This window comes from Podarcis melisellensis (assembly GCF_964234715.1).
Source record: "Podarcis melisellensis genome assembly, chromosome: 8".
NCBI classification, from domain to species: domain Eukaryota; kingdom Metazoa; phylum Chordata; class Lepidosauria; order Squamata; family Lacertidae; genus Podarcis; species Podarcis melisellensis.
This window is the reverse complement of record NC_138540.1, coordinates 21470818-21490040: the sequence shown is the minus strand read 5'-3', so window position 1 is coordinate 21490040 and position 19223 is coordinate 21470818. Positions and strand designations below refer to the sequence as shown.

The 19223-nt window shown below is 49.3% G+C and overlaps 1 protein-coding gene across 1 annotated transcript; it reads left to right on the top strand.

Moving 5' to 3' along the window:
* Positions 1 to 164: 164 nt before the first annotated feature.
* FNDC10 (fibronectin type III domain containing 10) lies at positions 165 to 5386 on the top strand. The gene has a single exon (XM_081923850.1). The coding sequence runs from the start codon at positions 669 to 671 to the stop codon at positions 1482 to 1484; it is 816 nt and encodes a 271-aa protein (XP_081779976.1). The 5' UTR covers positions 165 to 668; the 3' UTR covers positions 1485 to 5386.
* The last annotated feature ends 13837 nt before the right edge of the window (positions 5387 to 19223 follow it).

Genomic DNA, 19223 nt, shown 5'->3' with positions numbered 1-19223 from the left:
AGGGCACAAGGAGAAGGGGACGACAGAGGACGAGATGGTTGGACAGTGTTCTCGAAGCTATGAACATGAGTTTGACCAAACTGCGGGAGGCAGTGGGAGACAGGAGTGCCTGGCGTGCTCTGGTCCATGGGGTCACGAAAGAGTCGGACACGACTAAACGTGGTGTTCCCAGCAACAACCCTGTGAGGTACGTTAAGCAGAGAGCGAGGGGCTGGCCCAACGCTTCAGAGCCAAGGCCGAATTCGAACCCAGGTCTCGCAGGGGTGGCGCTCTACCCACTACACCACACTGCCTCTATACAAAAATGCACTTTTAATGGTTCCCACGCGCACCCCCTCTTCTCTCCGATTCCACCTCCCAGACCCAGCGAGAGTTAACCGCGCCGCCGCGAGGAGGAGGGCCGCTGGGCGGCGCCCGAACCTCCCGGATCCCACCCGAAAGGAGGCGCCACCGCCGGCGCCAGCGCCGCCGCCTCGCCCTCTTCAAGTTGGCACTTTGAAAATGTCCCTGCCGTTTGCCCGGGAAAGCCGGGGTCCCGCCTCGGCCTGCCTCCGACCGGGGCTTCCCTTTGCGCCCAAGCCCCGCTAGAGCGCGCCGGATCCCGGCCCGGGAAAGCCCTTTCCCCCGCGCTGCACCTGCTCCTGCTCCTCCATGCCCCGGCGCCAGCCATGCTTCTCCGGCTCCTGCTGCTCGCCCTGCTCGGCCTGGGCCGGGCGCCGCGGCCGGGAGGCGTCCCGACGGCTTGGGGAGCCTCGGAGGCGCGCGGCGCGCACGGGGACCCGCCGCTCGGAGGCGCCGAGGACGCGGGTGCGGAGGGAGACCCGTGGTGCCCGTACAAGGTGCTGAGCGAAGGCCCCGACGGCGGCGGAGGAGCCTCGGGGGCGCCGGGCGGGCGCCTGTGTTTCCGCAGCCGGGCGCGGGGCTTCCAGTGCGCGCCGCGGAGCTGCAAAGCGCACCGCTCGCCCGGGCGCGCCCTGCTGGCCAACGTGCTCCTCAACGGCAGCGTCCTCCTGCAGTGGGGCTGGCCTCCCCTGCTGGCCGAGGGGGAAGAAGACGGCGACGACGAGGGAGCCGAAGCTCCCACCTCCTGGGCCGAGGTCGGCCTGCTGCGCGGCTTCTCGCTCTCGTGCTCGTGGGAAGGCGCCTACACGCGTTTCCAGTGCGACCGCGTCCAGCTGGGCGCCGCTTGCCGCGACTACCTGCTGCAGGACGCGCACGGCAGCGTCCGCTACCGCCTCTGCTTGCAGCCCCTCTTCTCCGCCGCCGCCAACGGCACCGATCCTGATTCTGCTCCTCCTCCCCGGTGGCCTCCGGAATGCGTGGAGTTCACCGTGGAGCCGGCCGGCATGCGGGAGATCGTGGTCGCCATGACGGCCGTCGGGGGCTCCATCTGCGTCATGCTCGTCTTCATCTGCCTCCTGGTCGCCTATCTCACCGAGAACCTCACGCCCTCCGCCGCGCCCGCCGCCAAGAGGGGAAACTGAGGCGGGGGTTAAGCCCCGAGGAGCGCGCAGTAAGACCCTGGCTGCCCTCGGGTGGACGGGGGAAGAGAGCCCTAGCGAGCAACCTTTGAGCGTGCGCATCGTGCTGAGGACGCACAGCTGTGATCCCTGCTCCGAATTACTTTATGTAATCACGGGAGTAAGCCATAACGGGGTGTAGCATCCGAAGCCCACCCGCCCCCCTTTCAGACTGGTTTCAAATCGGATGGAGGACCTGTATGTGGAGATTCTTGCATTGCAGGGGGTTGGACTAGATGACTCGGGGGTGCCTTCCAGTTCCGCAATTCTAGTATTCTTTCAGGTTTGCTTGGCTATAAAGCCCCACTCCCTGGGATTGCTTTCTGAGTAAGCCTGCCCAGGAGGAAGGGGCTGTGGGATCCCCGGTCACATTTACTTGGGAGCAAGTCTGGACTTTGACTGGCGAGTGGATCCAGTTGCAGATTAGGGCTGCAAAGGGTCTTGGCCTGATTGGGGGAAGCACTTCTTTTCAAAATCCTTTTAGCTCAGTTAAAAGGGTGCCTTCTTTGGATTAATGCCACACTTTAAAAAATAGATATATTTAGGTTAATTTCTAATATTCCCCCTCTTCTCACACATCCGGAGATGCTTCTTCCAACAAGAGACATGACATTCTTTTTCTTCCCCCCCCCCACCCCAACTGCTGGGCATATTTATGCAAATTTAATTGGCTGACCATTTAATCATCATAGGATGAACTGACATGGGGCCCTTCTAGATTACCTGTTTATGTTGCATTCATCCTGATTTGTTTGCAGGGTGGTTAGACAACGCCTCAAAGGAAGCGTTGCCCTTCCAGTGTGTTTTCACTGTTACTTTCCTTATTCCAAAAACTCCAGTCTTTTGGGGGAAGCAGGTTTGCTGCGCAAGACTTCCCCGCTATAATTGACCAGGTAGCTCAATGGTAGAGCATCTGCTTTGCATGCAGAAGGTTGCAGGTTCAAACCTGATGTCTCCAGGAAGGGCTGAGAATGTCTCCTGTGTCTAAAACCCTGGGTCACTGCTGCTGGTTGGTGTTGCGAATACTGGGTTATATGGACCAAGAGTCAGCTTCCTGCATTTCTAGAACCTGAATTTGCTGGTATGTGATTGGACCCCGCTCAAAGAGAGTGACGGTCTGGAAGCACCCTAAGATTTGTGAAGTGGTTATGAGGGTGATAGGGACGTGGGTGGCGCTGTGGGTTAAACCACAGAGCCTAGGACTTGCTGATCAAAAGGTCGGCGGTTCGAATCCCCGCGACAGGGTGAGCTCCCATTGCTCGGTCCCTGCTCCTGCCAACCTAGCATTTCGAAAGCACGTCAAAATGCAAGTAGATAAATAGGTACCGCTCCGGTGGGAAGGTAAGCGGTGTTTCTATGCGCTGCTCTGATTTGCCAGAAGCGGCTTAGGCATGCTGGCCACATGACCCGGAAGCTGTACGCTGGCTCCCTCAGCCAATAAAGCGAGATGAGTGCCGCAACCCCAGAGTCGGCCATGACTGGACCCAATAGTCAGGGGTCCCTTTACCTTTACTATGAGGGTGATGGTAGACTGCACTGGACCTCCCCTTTCTGTTGGGGGTCAAGGAGAGGGAGGCTCCCTCCCCTACTTTATGAAACAGTGGTTCTAGTCCTCTCTGGCTAGAGACCTCTGGGGGAAGCCCTCACGCAGTTGCCCAGGGCTCATCTCCACACCTGCGCACATCACGTGACAACTGCACCATCAAGTGACGACTTGACTTGGATTGTGGGTCAGTCACCACCTAATAGGAAGTCCACTTGCTCCAGGTCACCCTCCTTTCAGTAGTGTGAGCTCCCCATTCACTGCCTTTTCTGGTTCTTTGAGAAATTTGCAGGTAAAGTCCCACATGCTCTGTTAACCCCTCACTGACTTCACTCACCTTGCCTGCCTCCACAACATACAGATGTTGTATTTTAAAGAGGCATCTCCATTTTTTGGGGAGCAGCCCTTTTTGGTGAGAAGCGGTGCAAAATGCCTCCGGTCTTGGAGATCCCAGAGATAGGGACCATGTCTGTGGGGCTGCTGGCTATTAGGAAAGAGACTAATGTCTGCTCTGGGAGCAGGAGGGGAATAAGAGGGGAAGCTAGGACCAAGGGGAATCCCTTGGGTGGGTGAGCAGAAATATAAGGGCTAGCTGAAGATGATGCTGGGTGCAGCTGTGATGGAACAAAGCAACCTCTGGCTGTGCATTCATTCCCCCCCCTCCCCAAAGAATCCTGGGAACTGTAGTTTGTTATGGGTGCTGGGAATTGTAGTGCTGTTCAGGGTAAACTGCAGTTCCCAGGTTTCTTGGAGTGGGGTATGCTTCAAAGGCACTTTGTGTATGCAGCCTCTTGTTTCTTCCTTGTTCAGAAGTCTGTTCTGAATGCCAAAGCTCAGGTGGTGTAGGAAGTGCAGGAATAAATGCAAAGTGTGCAAAGTGCCCCTGAGCGTGCGCAGAGTCCTCTCCGAGCTAAGCAGTGGTTCCCTCCACCAGCTGGTTGGAGAAGTGGGGGAAGTTGGACACCTTCAGAAAAAGTATAGAAGCATCTCTCCACGGCACCTGGCCCTGTTGAAGCAAAGTAGGGTTGCCTCCATTGCATCAGCTTTAGCTTAGAGACAGACCTGGACCGGTCCAGAATATGCATCTTCTCATCCATCATGCCTGGGACTTGTTAGCCTGCATCTGGACCGTAGATGGAACTGATGCCTCAAGTAAGGAGAACCAGGCGCCTCTCTTCCCCAGGAGTTGAGCTGAATTGTTGAAGGAGAAAACCCCAGAACTCAAATGTGAGAATCTGCCATCTGAATTTTTGAAGTTTTGAAAATGCAGTGTTTTAAAAAAACGATCTCGAAGTAACTTTTTCTATGCTGTCGTAATCCAACACCTGCTTAGATGGGGGACAGCGTGTAGCAATGAGCACATATGTGGGTGGCTCTAGGTATGTCCCCAAACCTTTGACCTTCAGCACAAAGAAGTAGATTCTTTTTTAAAAGAAGGGGGGAAAGTGGTTTTCAGGTTTTATATATATGGGGGAAAATGAATTTGAAGTCATTCGTTTCAAATTGTTGTCAAACATCGTTCTGTGTCTAACCGTTCTCAAATAACTTTAGAGGGAGATGGAGGCTTCCTTGAAACTAGTTTCCCAGAGACGAAATTCAGGTTTCAAACGAATTTTAGCATATATGAGTTAGACTAGGGGTGGCTAAGATGATGACTTCTGGGTGTCCCTGAGTTTTAGCTCGCATCATCTGCTGGCTTGGGCCCTCCGGGTGTCACTGAACTACAATTCCCACCATCCCTGGCTATTTCCCATGCTTGCAGGGACTGATGGGAGTTGTAGCCTAACATCAGTCAGAGGGCACCAGGTTGACTGTCCCTGAGGTCAGACTTTGCATTAAAGCAGATGTGGGGAACTTGTGGCCCTACAGACATTGCTGGACTAAAGCTCCCATCCTTCCTTGCAAGTGTGGCCATAGCCAGGGAAGATGGGAATTGTAGTTCAGAGACACCTGGCGAGCCAAAGGTTCCCACACCTGCTTTGAATAAGATTGGTAATAGTCAACGGTCCTGTTGCTCTCTTTGCTGAATTTTCTCTGGATTGGTTTCAAGGGAGGAAAAACTTTCATCTCGCTCAGGTGCTTAGATATCGTTTTCTGTTTCTGTGATGGGAAAACGTAACACAGTGGTGAAATGGGGAGCATAGATGCTCATTTGATCAGACTTCCTTGTTTGGGTGGCAGTAACGTGTGTGACGCGGGTGGCGCTGTGGGTTAAACCACAGAGCCTAGGACTTGCTCATCAGAAGGTCAACAGTTCGAATCCCTGTGACGGGGTGAGCTCCCATTGCTCGGTCCCTGCTCCTGCCAACCTAGGAGTTCGAAAGCACGTCAAAGTGCAAGTAGATAAATAGGTACCTCTCTGGCGGGAAGCTAAATAGTGTTTCCGTGTGCTGCTCTGGTTCGCCAGAAGCGGCTTAGTCATGCTGGCCACATGACCTGGAAGCTGTACGCCGGCTCCCTTGACCAATAAAGCGAGATGAGCGCCACAACCCCAGAGTCGGTCACTACTGGACCTAATGGTCAGAGGTCCCTTTACCTTTACCGTGTGTGAATTTTCTGCCAGTTTTAGTTGAAAGTCCTGCATCGCCAGGGGTTGGACTAGATGTCCTTCGGTGTCTCTTCCAGCGTCACTGTTCTATTAAATGGTCACTCATGGGCAAGGATAGGAAATCTGTGGCCCTCCAGATATTGTTGGACTAGCACCGCACACCAACCGATGTGTTTCTTTATCTATCTACCCACCGTAAGGTACTTCTGCAGGTCGCAACAATACAGAAATACAGTATTAAAATCAGTTAAAACAATTGGTAATTGGAAGAACAGGGTGGACCCTAGAAATCTCTATCGGGACAAGTTTGGGGACCTCCCAAGTATGTGCCACCAGTGAAAAAGCTCTCCTCCTGTGCCCGCTTTCAACTAAGCATCAGGCCGTGGTGATAAATAACTGGACTTTGTTAGTAGTGCCCTTACCAGGCAGTGAAGAAGAAGGTGATTTTTCAGGTAATCAGCTCCATTTGGGGCTTTGTTTGCAAGCAGCAGACCCCTAAAACTGGTTTGGTGTCTAAATAGGCGTGGAGCCTGACTTGGTTCCCATTGGGATAGCTCAGTCGGTGGAGCACGAGGTTGTGGGTTCGGTTCCCTGTCCTTGTCTGGCCTTGAGGAGGAAGGGCAGGGCTCATTTAAAGGCCCCGGAGTCTGAAAAGTGGAAACGTGTAGTGGATGCTGGTCCTTTGGGGCAAATGAGGCAGTGCCCCACTCACCCCTGGCTGCCCTCCGCCAGGCCGTTCCCACCTCCCTGCCTTTTTATAATCAGTCCCTGGCAGGCGGCCTTCCTCTTACCGCTTGTAAAACTCACCAGGGAGGAAAATAGGGCAAAGCTTGCCTTCCATTGCCTTTGGCTCCCCCTACTGTTGGCCTCCTGCATTTCAGCCTGACGGAGACCAGTCACCGTCACCGGAGTGAGGAGAACCTTTAATAAGCATGATGTAAAATTGACTTCAGTGGGTGATTTCCCCTGTCACCAATGCACCAAAGCTGACCTTTGGCAAAGGCACCTCCCATCACTGTGGTCCACTAACTGTTGTCAACTGTTTGGCCAGCCCTTCTCGCTTGCCGCTTCTGTAACACCCCAGTTGTCGCCATGCTTTGGTATTAACTATCTTGTGCCTTAAGTGTCCCCTCTCCCTTTGTGCTCTGTCCTACACACACACACACACACACACCCCCGCTGGTTTCCACTCCATCAGTTTTACGGGATAACAAATACTTTGCTGTTGTCTCTTTTACAGTAGCTGTAAAGGCATTTTAGTTAACGAGCTGTTAAATTATGTTTAATTTGGTTTGTTGGTGATTTCCCCCACCACCACCAGAAAAAAGCAATTGCCAGATCTCATCGTAGGAGATCCGTTTGAGGACCTTTGTACGGTAGCTGTGGTTTTCTCTTTTTTTGGTTAGCACAATTAATCTGTGTCTAGTCGTTCGGCATTTCTACAGCAATACCAATGTGTGTAGATGGTTTTAAAAACCGTTTCTGCTAGTTCCCCCCATGTTAACAGATGGGAGCTGTGCCCCATAGAGAATAACTAGCCCAAGGCTATATGCCGTGTTCCCAGCTGATTTCTTTTGTCATTTTTTTAAATAATAAAAAAACCCCACACGTTATTATGAATGCTTTTGGGAGCAAACACGCAAAGTGGCTTACACACAATTACATATGTATTAAAAATCAGTTTCTGGATCCTATCTCTTTGTCACCGTGTAGCGTGAACAAGAAATGGAATTCAGGGTGGAGCTATGCAAATAAGGAGCGGGCTCGATTCTCAGTGGCTCCCATTACCTTCTGTCAGGAGCAAATAAAAGTTAATAAAAACAAGTATATGTCTCAGTGTGTTGTTTCTTGCATGAAGATCAGGTCGCCAGTCCGTCTGTGCTGAGTTATACATCCAAGCTTTAAAGCAGCATTACGCCTCTGCCCACAAAGCACCCTGGGAACTGTAGTCAGTTAAAGTTGCTGGACGTTGCTAGGAGACCCCTAGTCCTCTCCCAGCACTACCATTTCCAGGGTTCCTTGGGAAGAGCGGTTGCCTGTTAAACACCCCTGGAATGGTAGTACTGGGAGGGGAATAGGGGTCTCCTAACAATTCTAAGCACCCTTAACGAACTACAGCTCCCAGGATTCTTTGGGAGGAAGCCAGGACTGTTTAAAGGGGCATGGTGATGTTTTAAATGGGTAGTACATGTGGGGCCTACTGGAGAGATGTTTGGCTCTCTTTTTCAGGTACAGTTGCTTTCAAAGATAAGACAAGCACAGAAGCAGTAGCCAATCGGATACCATGTGGGTTTGCCCAATACATAGTAGAGGCTGGACTATTTAAGTTGAGCGGGGCACTGCCTCACCAACCGCAGCCAGCGCCCACCTGCCTGCCTTCTGATATCCAGGCCAGAGGGTGGAGGCACTCTTCCTTAGTCTCAATGCTGCCCTTGTAAAACACACCAGGGAGGAGGTTGGGGACAGAACTAGAATAACTTGGAGCTGCCTGTCATTGTCTCTGGCGCCACCTGCTGTTGGGATCCCTGCTTTCCACCCTATCGGTTCCAAGAGGCACCAGCCACCACTGCCAATACAGGATCAGAATGCCTTCTTTTCATGCCTCTGCTCTTCCCACTCTCAGAAGACTCCACTGGAAGCTGTCTTCCTTGTTCCAAAGAACCAAATGACACAGACCTCCTTGGATTACAGCCCTTCGTTTTGCGGGTGTGGACAGGTGCAGAATCACATGACTGAATTCTCCCATGTGCACCTCTGCACGTGGAAAGCTAGCACGTCAAGGAAAAGGGCGGGATCCAATGCTTTACCTTGCCAGACTAGATTTCAAGATGCAGGGAAGTTTGTTTGTTTATAATGGAGCATTGCAATAACAGGGATCAGCAAACTTTTTCAGCAGGTGGCCGGTTCACTGTCCCTCAGACCTTGTGGGAGGCCGGACTATATTTCAACGAATTTCTATGCCACACAAATAACCCAGAGATGCATTTTAAATAAAAGGACACATTTTTACTCATGTAAAAATATGCTGATTCCCGGACTGTCCATGGGCCGGATTTAGAAGGCGATTGGGCTGGATCCGGCCACCGGGCTTTAGTTTGCCTACCCATGCAATAAAGGTTTCCTCAGGTGAAATTGGAATCTGTACAATCAAAGCAAGATTCAAACAAATACATTTGCCAATGAGCCCCGGGATCACCTTGGTGCTGATGTTTAAGAAGCTGCCAGCATGGCGGAACCTGCTGTGTAAGAAAGTGGAGGAAAATAAATGTCAGAAAACATTTATGTGGTTCTAGGCTACCAAATTGGGCAGATCGATGCTAGTGGGGTTGTGAAAAGGGTATCCCATTGAGTTTTTCTCGCTGTCCATTTGCGGCTGTCGCCTTGAGCTGGCGGTGGATATAAATAGTGTCTCTTCCCTTCCCTGCCTCCCTGCCTGGCAGGTTTGGCAGATGGTGTCGCATGTGACAGGGGACCCAGCTGAACAGATGGTTACGTGAAGAGCTTATATCCTGTGCCATGCTGGCCGCCGGAATCCACACAAAACAGCGCATCTGCCTTCTGAGGAAATCCTGGGTTGCCCAAACCCTTCTCTCCCGGCTCCCACCCTCAGACAAAAACCTTCGGGTCTCAGTGTGGGAGGTTATGGGGTTACACAGCTTCAAAGGCCAAATCCACACCATAGATTCAAAGCACTCTTAAACTCTCATGGCTTCCCCCCAAAGGATTCTGGGAGCTGTGGTTAGCAGTGCCGAGAGTTGTTAGGACAGTGTTTTTCAACCACTGTTCCGCGGCACACTAGTGTGCCGCGAGATGTTGCCTGGTGTGCCGTGGGGAAAATTGAAAAATTTGAAAGATTTAAAAATAAAGTATTTTATAATTTTTCATATTTCTGTTTACTTACTATTTTATAATAAAGTAATTATAAAATACTTTCTTTGTGTTTATTTGATTCCTATTCAAGAGAATTACTTTATATATAGTCAATATAGGCACAGAGTTAAATTTTTTAACATTTTCTAATGGTGTGCCTCGTGATTTTTTTCATGAAACAAGTGTGCCTTTGCCCAAAAAAGGTTGAAAAACACTGTGTTAGGAGACCCTTACAAGAGCAATAAATAGGAATATGGTATCTGTGTAAGCCTCTGAACAATGATCTAGACTTGTTTCTGTGTTTTTTATGTTCAGATGGGCAAGGGTTTTGTTTTAAAACAACTGAGCCTCTCACAGATAGATGAAGAATTGGAGTTCTTCCTTCCTTCCTTCCTTCCTTCCTTCCTTCCTTCCTTCCTTCCTTCCTTCCTTCCTTCCTTCCTCTCTCTCTCTCTCTCTCTCTTTCTTTCTTTCTCCCCCCTTTGTGTTTTTATTGTATATAGATAAAAGTATTGGTTTGGTTTTTTTAAAAAGGGAAAATATATTAAGTCTTGTATGTTTCCCTATAAACCTTAATAAAATCTATTTTAAAATAAAATAAATGAAACAACTGAGCCCACGCTAAGTTTGTGTGTGGAGTTTTAACACACACGGCGCCATCCCAAAAAACTCAGAAGGTATCACAACCTCTGCACAGGTGAATCAGACTCTCTTCACCTCTCCTCCCCACTCTCTCCTTTTACAAAGGACATTAATATCCCTAAAAGCTATTCCCTGCCCTTCCCGCTCCCTGGAAATTGCAGCTCTTAAGAAAATGCAGCCAGGACAATTCTTTATCAACCCTCAGATTTGTTCTGGCCTATCAGGGCGACTTAAAATAACTCCCTCTCCTTCTTTTCAAAGGGATAAGAAGAGGCGCCAAGATCAATATGACCGACCTTGAGCTTAAAAACGGGAGGCAGGAGAACGATCCATTTAGGATGCAGCAGTTTCCTTCCTCCTTTTAAATGGGGGTAATTTGATTTATTGGCAAGATAACACTGCAGAGGCTTGGAAACAGAGCACTGGGGAGAAGGGGGAGGTTGGGCTCAATGGACAGTGCTTTTATTTAGGGGAGAAGGAGGGGAAACACCTGAGTTGAATCAGCAATAAATAAAGCTGGCAGTAGCCAGACTTCAGGCTAGTGATTACTTGCATTTCTGTCTCCCATCCTTCCACCAAGGATATCAGGGCTGAACACAAGGCTAGCTCTTCTCCTTTTTATCCTCTCGAACAGCCTTGCAAGGTAGGTTGGACTGAGAGAGTGAGGCTCATTTACAAGGTCACTCCTTTAGCTTTGTGGCCTAGTGGAGATTTGAATGCAGCTCTCCCTGGTTCCTAGTCTGGCAGTCTAACCACTGCATATACACTGGCGTTCGTTGTGTTGTGGGGTCCTCTTTGGCTTGGGGAATACTGTGCTACCTCAGGTTAAGTACTTAATTCGTTCCAGAGGTCTGTTCTTAACCTGAAACTGTTCTTAACCTGAAGCACCACTTTAGCTAATGGGGCCTCCTGCTGCCACCGCGCCGCCAGAGCACAATTTCTGTTCTCATCCTGAAGCAAAGTTCTTAACCCGAGGTACTATTTCTGAGTTAGCGGAGTCTCTAACCTGAAGTGTATGTAACCTGAAATGTATGTAACCCGAGGTACCACTGTAAAGGATTTGACCAAAAGAAACATGTCGAGGGCAGTAAGGAGCCAAATAGAGCCTCCAGGCTCAGGGGCAATGTACCATAAAATGACAGCCATTGTGGCGCACACAATAGGGGACGGATGTTTCCTCCCAGTCTTGCTTTCCGGAAATGTATTTTGGGCCGCAGCGGAGAACCATTTTCTGGGCTAACAGTACTCTTGCCTCTGTTGTTGCATATAAGAACAATTTAACATCTCTCACCCGGGGCTTTTCACAGTGGTGTGAGGCGCCCCCAGCCCCACTTTTAGGATAAAGCTGGCGGTCCCTATTGGCAGTGGTCAACAAAGAGGATTTGTATAATTTTTTCTTGTCGGGAGGGGGGGGGGGTTGGCTTCCTTATATACCTCCCTGTATCTGAGACCAATTTCTATGGCCAGATCAGTCTGTAAGAGAGAGATGTTGACTTTTGCAGACGCCTCTCCCTTCTGCTAACAGCTTCTGGGTCCAGAAGACTTCAGGACGGTCCTTCTGTCAAGTCAGGCAGGCAAGAAGAGAGAGGACAGAACCTCTTCTTCACTGCACACAAAGAAATGCATTCGCTCACACCCCTGGACACAATCAAGATAATAGAGGGCTATATTTGGAACAGACAGGCGCGTGTGTGCGGCAGGAATAGAATGTGGTGATCACACCACTTCTCTTCCCCAAAAGGCTGTAAATAAAGGTGGCACCTTGCCCCCGGGGCAGGAAGAGGATAGTGGAAGAATAAACACACAGGGATGGGGGCAGAAGGTTCAGAATCAATGGTAGGTTTGCCCCATTTCTCCTGGCCCTACCTGGAGACGCCAGGGATTGAACCTGTGACCCTCTGCATGCAAAGCAGATGATCTGCCACCTTGAGCTACTGCACTTCCCTCCAGCCAAAGGAAGGTAGAAGGCTACCTTATACCAGGCCAGGTCGCTGGTCCATCTAGATTAGTATTGTCTACTCTAACTGGCAAGGGATGCGGGTGGCGCTGTGGGTTAAGCCACAGAGCCTAGGACTTGCAGATCAGAAGGTCGGCGGTTCGAATCCCCATGATGGGGTGATCTCCCGTTGCTCGGTCCCTGCTCCTGCTAACCTAGCAGTTCAAAAGCACATCAAAGTGCAAGTAGATAAACAGGTACCGCTCTGGTGGGAAGGTAAACGGCGTTTCCGTGTGCTGTTCTGGTTTGCCAGAAGCGGCTTAGTCATGCTGGCCACATGACCTGGAAGCTGTACGTCGTCTCCCTTGGCCAATAAAGCGAGATGAGTGCCGCAACCCCAGAGTCGGCCATGACTGGACCTAATAGTCAGGGATCCCTTTACCTTTACTACTACTACTTCTGTGTTTTGTTCCAAGGACTGCAAAGTGGCACAAAATGTTTCTCCCCTTTTTTGTTTCATCTTCACAACAACCCTGTGAGGTAGGCTGCTCTGAGATACTATGACTGTACAGACTGCCTTTAAGCACGTTTGAAGCACATCTCCCAGCACCAAAGAATTCTAGGCTACCACACTGCCGGATGAACAATAACAACAAAAACTTAGAAGGTGCTGTCGGTTGCAGAATTCAAAGAGATCGCTGCCCTTTCCTATCATGTTCGAGGCTGGATTCTGCAGGGGGGCTTTTTGGATGGGGTAAAAGTAGGGGAAGTACAGGCTAATACTCAGAAAGCAGGACCAAGGTCAGCTCACTGAGAAGCAAGATGCACATTCTAGCAGGACGCAAGGCTCCCCAAAAGCAGACAGTGTGGAATGTTGCTGCAGCAATTGTCTGGAGCAGACGGAGAGCTTCAGCCAGTGCCGGGAATCCTTTTTTTCATCCTGCGGGCCACATGAGTAACCTATCAGGGGCCACAGTTGCCTAGTGAGCAGAGCCAAAGACAAAAGTGGACAGAGCTTTGTGTGGCAGGCTAGTTTCCACACACCCTTTTATCCAGGCATCATCTGAGCCCTTCTTTGTGTGCCTCCTTCACTAGAGGTCCAGATGGCGGCATCACAAGAACGGGGCCGTTTCTGCGGTGGCTCCTTGCTTGTGGAATGCTCTCCCCAAGGAGGCTCGCCTGGCGCCTTCGTTACATATCTTTAGGCACCAGGCAAAAACTTCTTTTCCCAGGCCTTTGGCTGATTAAGCAATCTATGGCCCATTGAACGGCTGGGCGGGTATTGTTTTTGTTTGTTACTATGGCATGTGCTGTTGTCGTGTTGTAAGCCGCCCTGTGAACCTAGGATGAAGGGTGGTATAGAAATTTTAAAAATAAAATAAAATAGCGGCATTTTCAGATTTCAAGCGAATATTTCAGCCAGGGGAAAAGCAAGAGGGGTGAGGGGCGTGTCCTGGAGAGAAGGGGCGTGTCCTGGAAAGAGCACCAAGGGCCAGATAGATAAACCTGGAGGCTCACTAGTTGGCATTTGAATCTCCGCTCTCTGTTAAGGAGACTGTTGGGGCTTAAAGGGCCCAGAACCCTTTCCTGCAAGCCCTGGTTGAGTCCAGAAGGCTCCTACTGGTGAACCTTTCTCAAGGAACCCTAATTTAAAAGGCTTCACTATAGTTTCCCAGTGCTAAAGCAAATGCACTCTTCACCAGCTCAGGAACACGTTGATCTTTCCTTGCTTCCAACGTTCTGTACAGCCCGGCGCTGGGAAATGGATGCAAGGGGGCGGCTGAGCCATAGGAAGTCCTGGCACACGTTAAGGCCACAGAGGTGGGGTTTCCCCCACTCCTTTCTTCTCTAAGTCATGCTCTTTTGCATTCCGTTCCAACCTTCTCTCTCCTCTGTTGCTATAAAAGGCTTCACCTGCAATCAGTGACTCAGCAGAAACGAGCCCTGCATGCTAAACACCCAAGAGCCTGATCTGGGAAGCCAAACCCTCCCACCTGGAGCATCCGTCAACACGCAAAACAGGAAAGGAAGATGAAGCTGGGTGTACACAATCATTCCCCCTACCCCACCCCATCAAACTGAACTGACTCAGCACATACATATATACAGTGGTACCTCGGGTTACATACGCATCAGGTTACATACGCTTCAGGTTACAGACTCTGCTAACCCAGAAATATTACCACGGGTTAAGAACTTTGTTTCAGGATGAGAACAGAAACCGTGCTCCGGCGGCACGGCAGCAGCGGGAGGCCCCATTAGCTAAAGTGGTGCTTCAGGTTAAGAACAGTTTCAGGTTAAGAACGGACCTCCGGAACGAATTAAGTACTTAACTTGAGGTACCACTGTATAGGTAAACATGATGGATTGGGGAAGGGCCATAGTTAAGTGGTTAGAGCATCTGCTTTGGGTGCAGAAGGCCCCAAGATCAATCCCTGGTTTCTCCGTGTAGGTCTGGGAGTGGCTCCTTCTCTGAAAACCCTGGGGAGCTGCTGCCAGTCAGAGTAAGGTAAAGGTCCATTAGGTCCAGTCGTGGCCAACTCTGGGGTTGCTGCGCTCATCTCGCTTTACTGGCCGAGGGAGCCAGCATACAGCTTCCGGGACATGTGGCCAGCATGACTAAGCCTCTTCTGGTGAACCAGAGCAGCGCACGGAAACGCCATTTACCTTCCCGCCAAAGCGGTACCTGTTTATCTACTTGCACTTTGCAAGAATATAAAACAGTATAGAAATGGGATAAATAACAATAACAATTAATTATTGTTTTCCCCCTCTATGTTTTTAGCTGTTTCTATTTTATCTGTAAGCCACCTTGAATCCCACTCTGGGGGAAAGGTGGAACATCATCATCATCATCATCAACAACAACAACAACAACAACAACAACTTCATTATGAAGTTCCAGCCATGTAACAATTCACTCCTGGCTTGCAGTTTTTGATGCAATGCCACCAACAAGAGGGGTATCACTCTCTTTCTAACTTCTATTTCTCTACTGAATATTTTGCAAAGCGATTTGTCTGTCTGTCTTCTGTGCATTCAAACACCTCTCAAGATATCGCCGGCCAATTTGGCACGGTGGTTCTTGAGATGGAGCAGCAAGTTTCAGTCCACATTCCGATACCTTAGGACACTGTTTTGAACCGAGATGGTGTGCCTGGGAACCGACATGAAAGGAGGGGAGCCCTGCAGGCAGAAAGGGTGTGATATTTTCATTTGCGAATGAGCAGAAAGTGTGCACATCCTCCAGCGTCTGAGATGAAGGCCGCAATAAGAGCAGCTGGCTGTGTGTCTGCCGCCCCCAGCCAATTCCACTGATCCCAAGCCAGCATCTAATGGCGCAATAATGGCCTTGTCATTGTCACCGTTATGCTATTAGAGGGGGCAGTTGGGATCAGAGGATTGGCTGGGGGCAGCCCACAGGGCAGAGGCTGCCAGTTGCCGTACCCTCCTCTTGGAAGTGCAGAGCGATTGATTCCCTTTGGAGTCCGCGGAAAAGGCGGGGTGTGTGTGTTATCAATCTAAGCCAGCAAGCAAATGAATCAGTTGCCGCCTAATGTACTCTTGGCTCCTGGCTCAGTTAGCGCAGCTGAAGGTCAGACCATTGCCGCAAGACTCATTTCTCCTTATGGAGCTTAAGAGAGGAGCAGCAGGAGGAGGGGGAGGTCCCAACAGTCTAAACACCTACACAAATTGGCGTTCTGTTGGAGAATAGAGGGGAAAGCTGCATCGAGAGCCAAAATTTTTATTAGAGAATCATCGAGTTGGAAGGGACCCCGAGGGTCATCTAGTCCAACCCCCTGCAATGCAGGAATCTTTTTGCCCAACATGGGGCTCGAACCCACAACTCTGAGATTAAGAGTCTCATGCTCTGCCAACTAAGCTACCCCAGCTTCTTAGTCATTGCATTTACTACTACTACTAGGGACGTGGGTGGCGCTGGGGGTTAAACCACAGAGCCTAGGACTTGCTGATCAGAAGGTCGGCAGTTCTAGTCCCCAGGATGGGGTGAGCTCCCATTACTTACTTTCTGCTCCTGCCAACCTAGCAGTTCGAAAGCACGTCAAAGTGCAAGTAGATAAATAGGTACCACTCCGGCGGGAAGGTAAACGGCGTTTCTGTGCGCTGCTCTGGTTCGCCAGAAGCAGCTTAGTCATGCTGGCCACGTGACCCGGAAGCTGTACGCCGGCTCCCTCGGCCAATAAAGCGAGATGAGTGCCGCAACCCCAGAGTCGTTCACGACTGGACCTAATGGTCAGGGGTCCCTTTACCTTTAAGCCATATAAGACTTTATAGGTCATAAGCAGCACTTTCAACTGTGTCCAGAAACAGACCAGCTGAGCTGTTGTAACAAGGGAGTCATGTGCTCCCTATAACCATTAGAAGTTATAAATAGTCCCCATTGACACACCCCCACACACAAAAGATGCACAGCTGGCTGGGGCTGATGGGAGCTGCAGTCTAAAACATCTGGTGGGCACCAACTTGGTGAAGCCTGCTTCAGCACACATACCTTCCTTAGAACTCAGTTGGTCTGCACTCCAAACAAGTGGTTCTCAACACCATGTTTTCCCTCCCAGTTTGGGGCTTTTCCATTTTTAATTTTGACAAGACACTTTGAATAGCAGATTGATTTTTCCTCAAGAGCGATCCCGCAGGCTGGAGATAGACTTTGCAAACGGATTGCGGTCTGTGGTGTTTCAATGCGGCCACAGCCTGGACTAGAGAAGGATGAAATGGTGTCTGAATGGTTTCTTTGGGTGTCATAGAAAATGTCTTGCCAGCTGCCAAAGAGCCATGGATTTTGTTTTGCTTTGTGTTTTATAATTATGCAAGGGGGGGGGGCGTTCCTACCTTGCATGATCTCTCCCCAGCCAATAGATTTCCCTCCCAATTACATTATCTTGACTTCCACACCATTACCGATCACTGATGTGTGAGCAGAAAATACAAAAAGTCATCCAACACAATTTGTATTATTATTAATATTACTTGCAGTATCAGTATTATTATGATTAGCAGATGAACTGGGTTGATTAATTTCTCAGCCTTTGGGCTAGCATCAAGTATCCTGCAAGCATTATTACTGCAGGGTTTAACTGCCAAGGATCTACAACTGAAGGCTGCAATTGAGGGAAGATGATATTCCCTAATCAGACTTTCTGGCCTCCTATTTTCTCAAGAAAGGACTCGCATGCCTTATTATATGCTGCTACTTACGATTGATTACTTGCTAAAACTGCTTCAGCATGCACCCAATTTCCACAGGAAAGATATATACTTCTTCCCTGCCTGTACTTTGATTTGTCATCAGAAAATCTCTATTAAAATATTGATCATCAGTGTTTACCTAAGGGAAACAGATATTATTGGGTCACATCCAATTAAGTCTGACCCATAGCAGACCCACTGAAATTAACGCAAAACTGTTCTACTCTAAGTATAATTGAGATTGGATACAGCTGTTCTTATGGTTCTTGTTGCAGTTTTTAGCCAATTAATTGATGTTACTGCTACTACTAGACTGGCCATGAAGCCCATCATTTCCCCTCTTCTACTCACATGTTTTTCTGCTTTGACAATTTAAGTCTGGCTTTACTGAAGTAGTGACAGACAATTCCAATATATTGTATTGTATTGTATATTACAGTGGTACCTCGGGTTACATACGCTTCAGGTTACATACACTTCAGGTTACAGAATCCACTAACCCAGAAATAGTACCTCAGGTTAAGAACTTTGCTTCAGGATGAGAACAGAAATCGTGCTCCGGCAGCAGCAGGAGGCCCCATTAGCTAAAGTGGTGCTTCAGGTTAAGAACAGTTTCAGGTTAAGAACGGACCTCTGGAACAAATTAAGTACTTAACCTGAGGTACCACTGTATTACCAGTACTTTTTTTCTAAAAAAAAATGTTTAGGGGTACTCTCATTTTGACTCCAGAAAATCACCATTTTATAGTTCAATTCGGGGAAAATACAGTAAATGGACAAAGGTACAAAGACTCACAAAGTGTTTAGGGGTATGCGTCCCCCCCCCCCGAAAAAAGCACTCTGTATGTGTGTGTGTATTTTTTGTGTGTGTGTGTAATAGAAGTGAATGTAGCTTGTTTATCTCCCCCTGTTTGTGGCACCAGGGTGCCATCTAGTGGTCACCTGGCCTCTTAACCATCTGTATACACAGACCTTTTCCTGCTGGGGAATTAACACGAACAGGCTCTCTTTGCAACAATTTGGAAACATAGAAGCATCTTCTGGCTTCCCTTATGTTGGTGAGTCACCTTATACAAGAGACGGGGAACGCGCCCCCCCTCCCCCGATCTTTCCCTTTGGCCCACAGAACTCTCTCCCAGCTACCTCTCCTCTCCCAAGGCCATTCCTCTCACCTCCATTGTGTCCCTATTTTCTAGAGACAGCCCCGGATTTACAGAAGCCATCCCGGTTTCTGATTTGAACACAGAACATCTCTATTTTCATCAGAGAAATGTTGGAGGGCATGGTAGGACATTCTTGTTTTAATCGGACTTTATGTGACCCCCAAACCAAGGAGATAAATAACTACACAACATTTAGAAGACATCCGAAGGCAGTCCTGTACAGGGAAGGGTTTTTTTGTTTTTTAAATGGTTAATGTTTTTATGTATTGCTAAGGAAAAATCTGGGTGTGAGGCTGCTCAGTCACCCAGCTCGTCAGGCAGAGCCCACGGGTCCCTGCGGAATAAAGGAAGGAGTCCAGCCAACCGGAGCAAATAGCTGTAGACCAAAGTTTATTGTGCAATAGGTTCAAAGAGCAAATTTTGAACCCCGAGGATGGGGAGACAAAGACTTTTAAAACTTTCCCACCACATCCCAGAATACAGTTCGAAGGGGAGGGGTTAACCTTGGCAAACATGTCCAAACAAGTCCTTGGTACAAGATTAGCATAAGCAGACATGGCAGGGCAAGACTCAGGTATAAGATTAGCATAGACAAATATGTCTTAAGTACCCACCATCCAAAAGTACAATAGAAGTTCCTTTGCATGTCTGGAGCCTGAGGCAAGTCAGGTGATGAGATTTGGCTTCCTTTGGCTAACAATGAGCCCAGTAATTTTCACCTCTGAGAACTTCCTGGAGTCCTTTTGCAAGAGGAAAATAGCTTTGGAATGGGGGGAACTGGGAAAGGAGA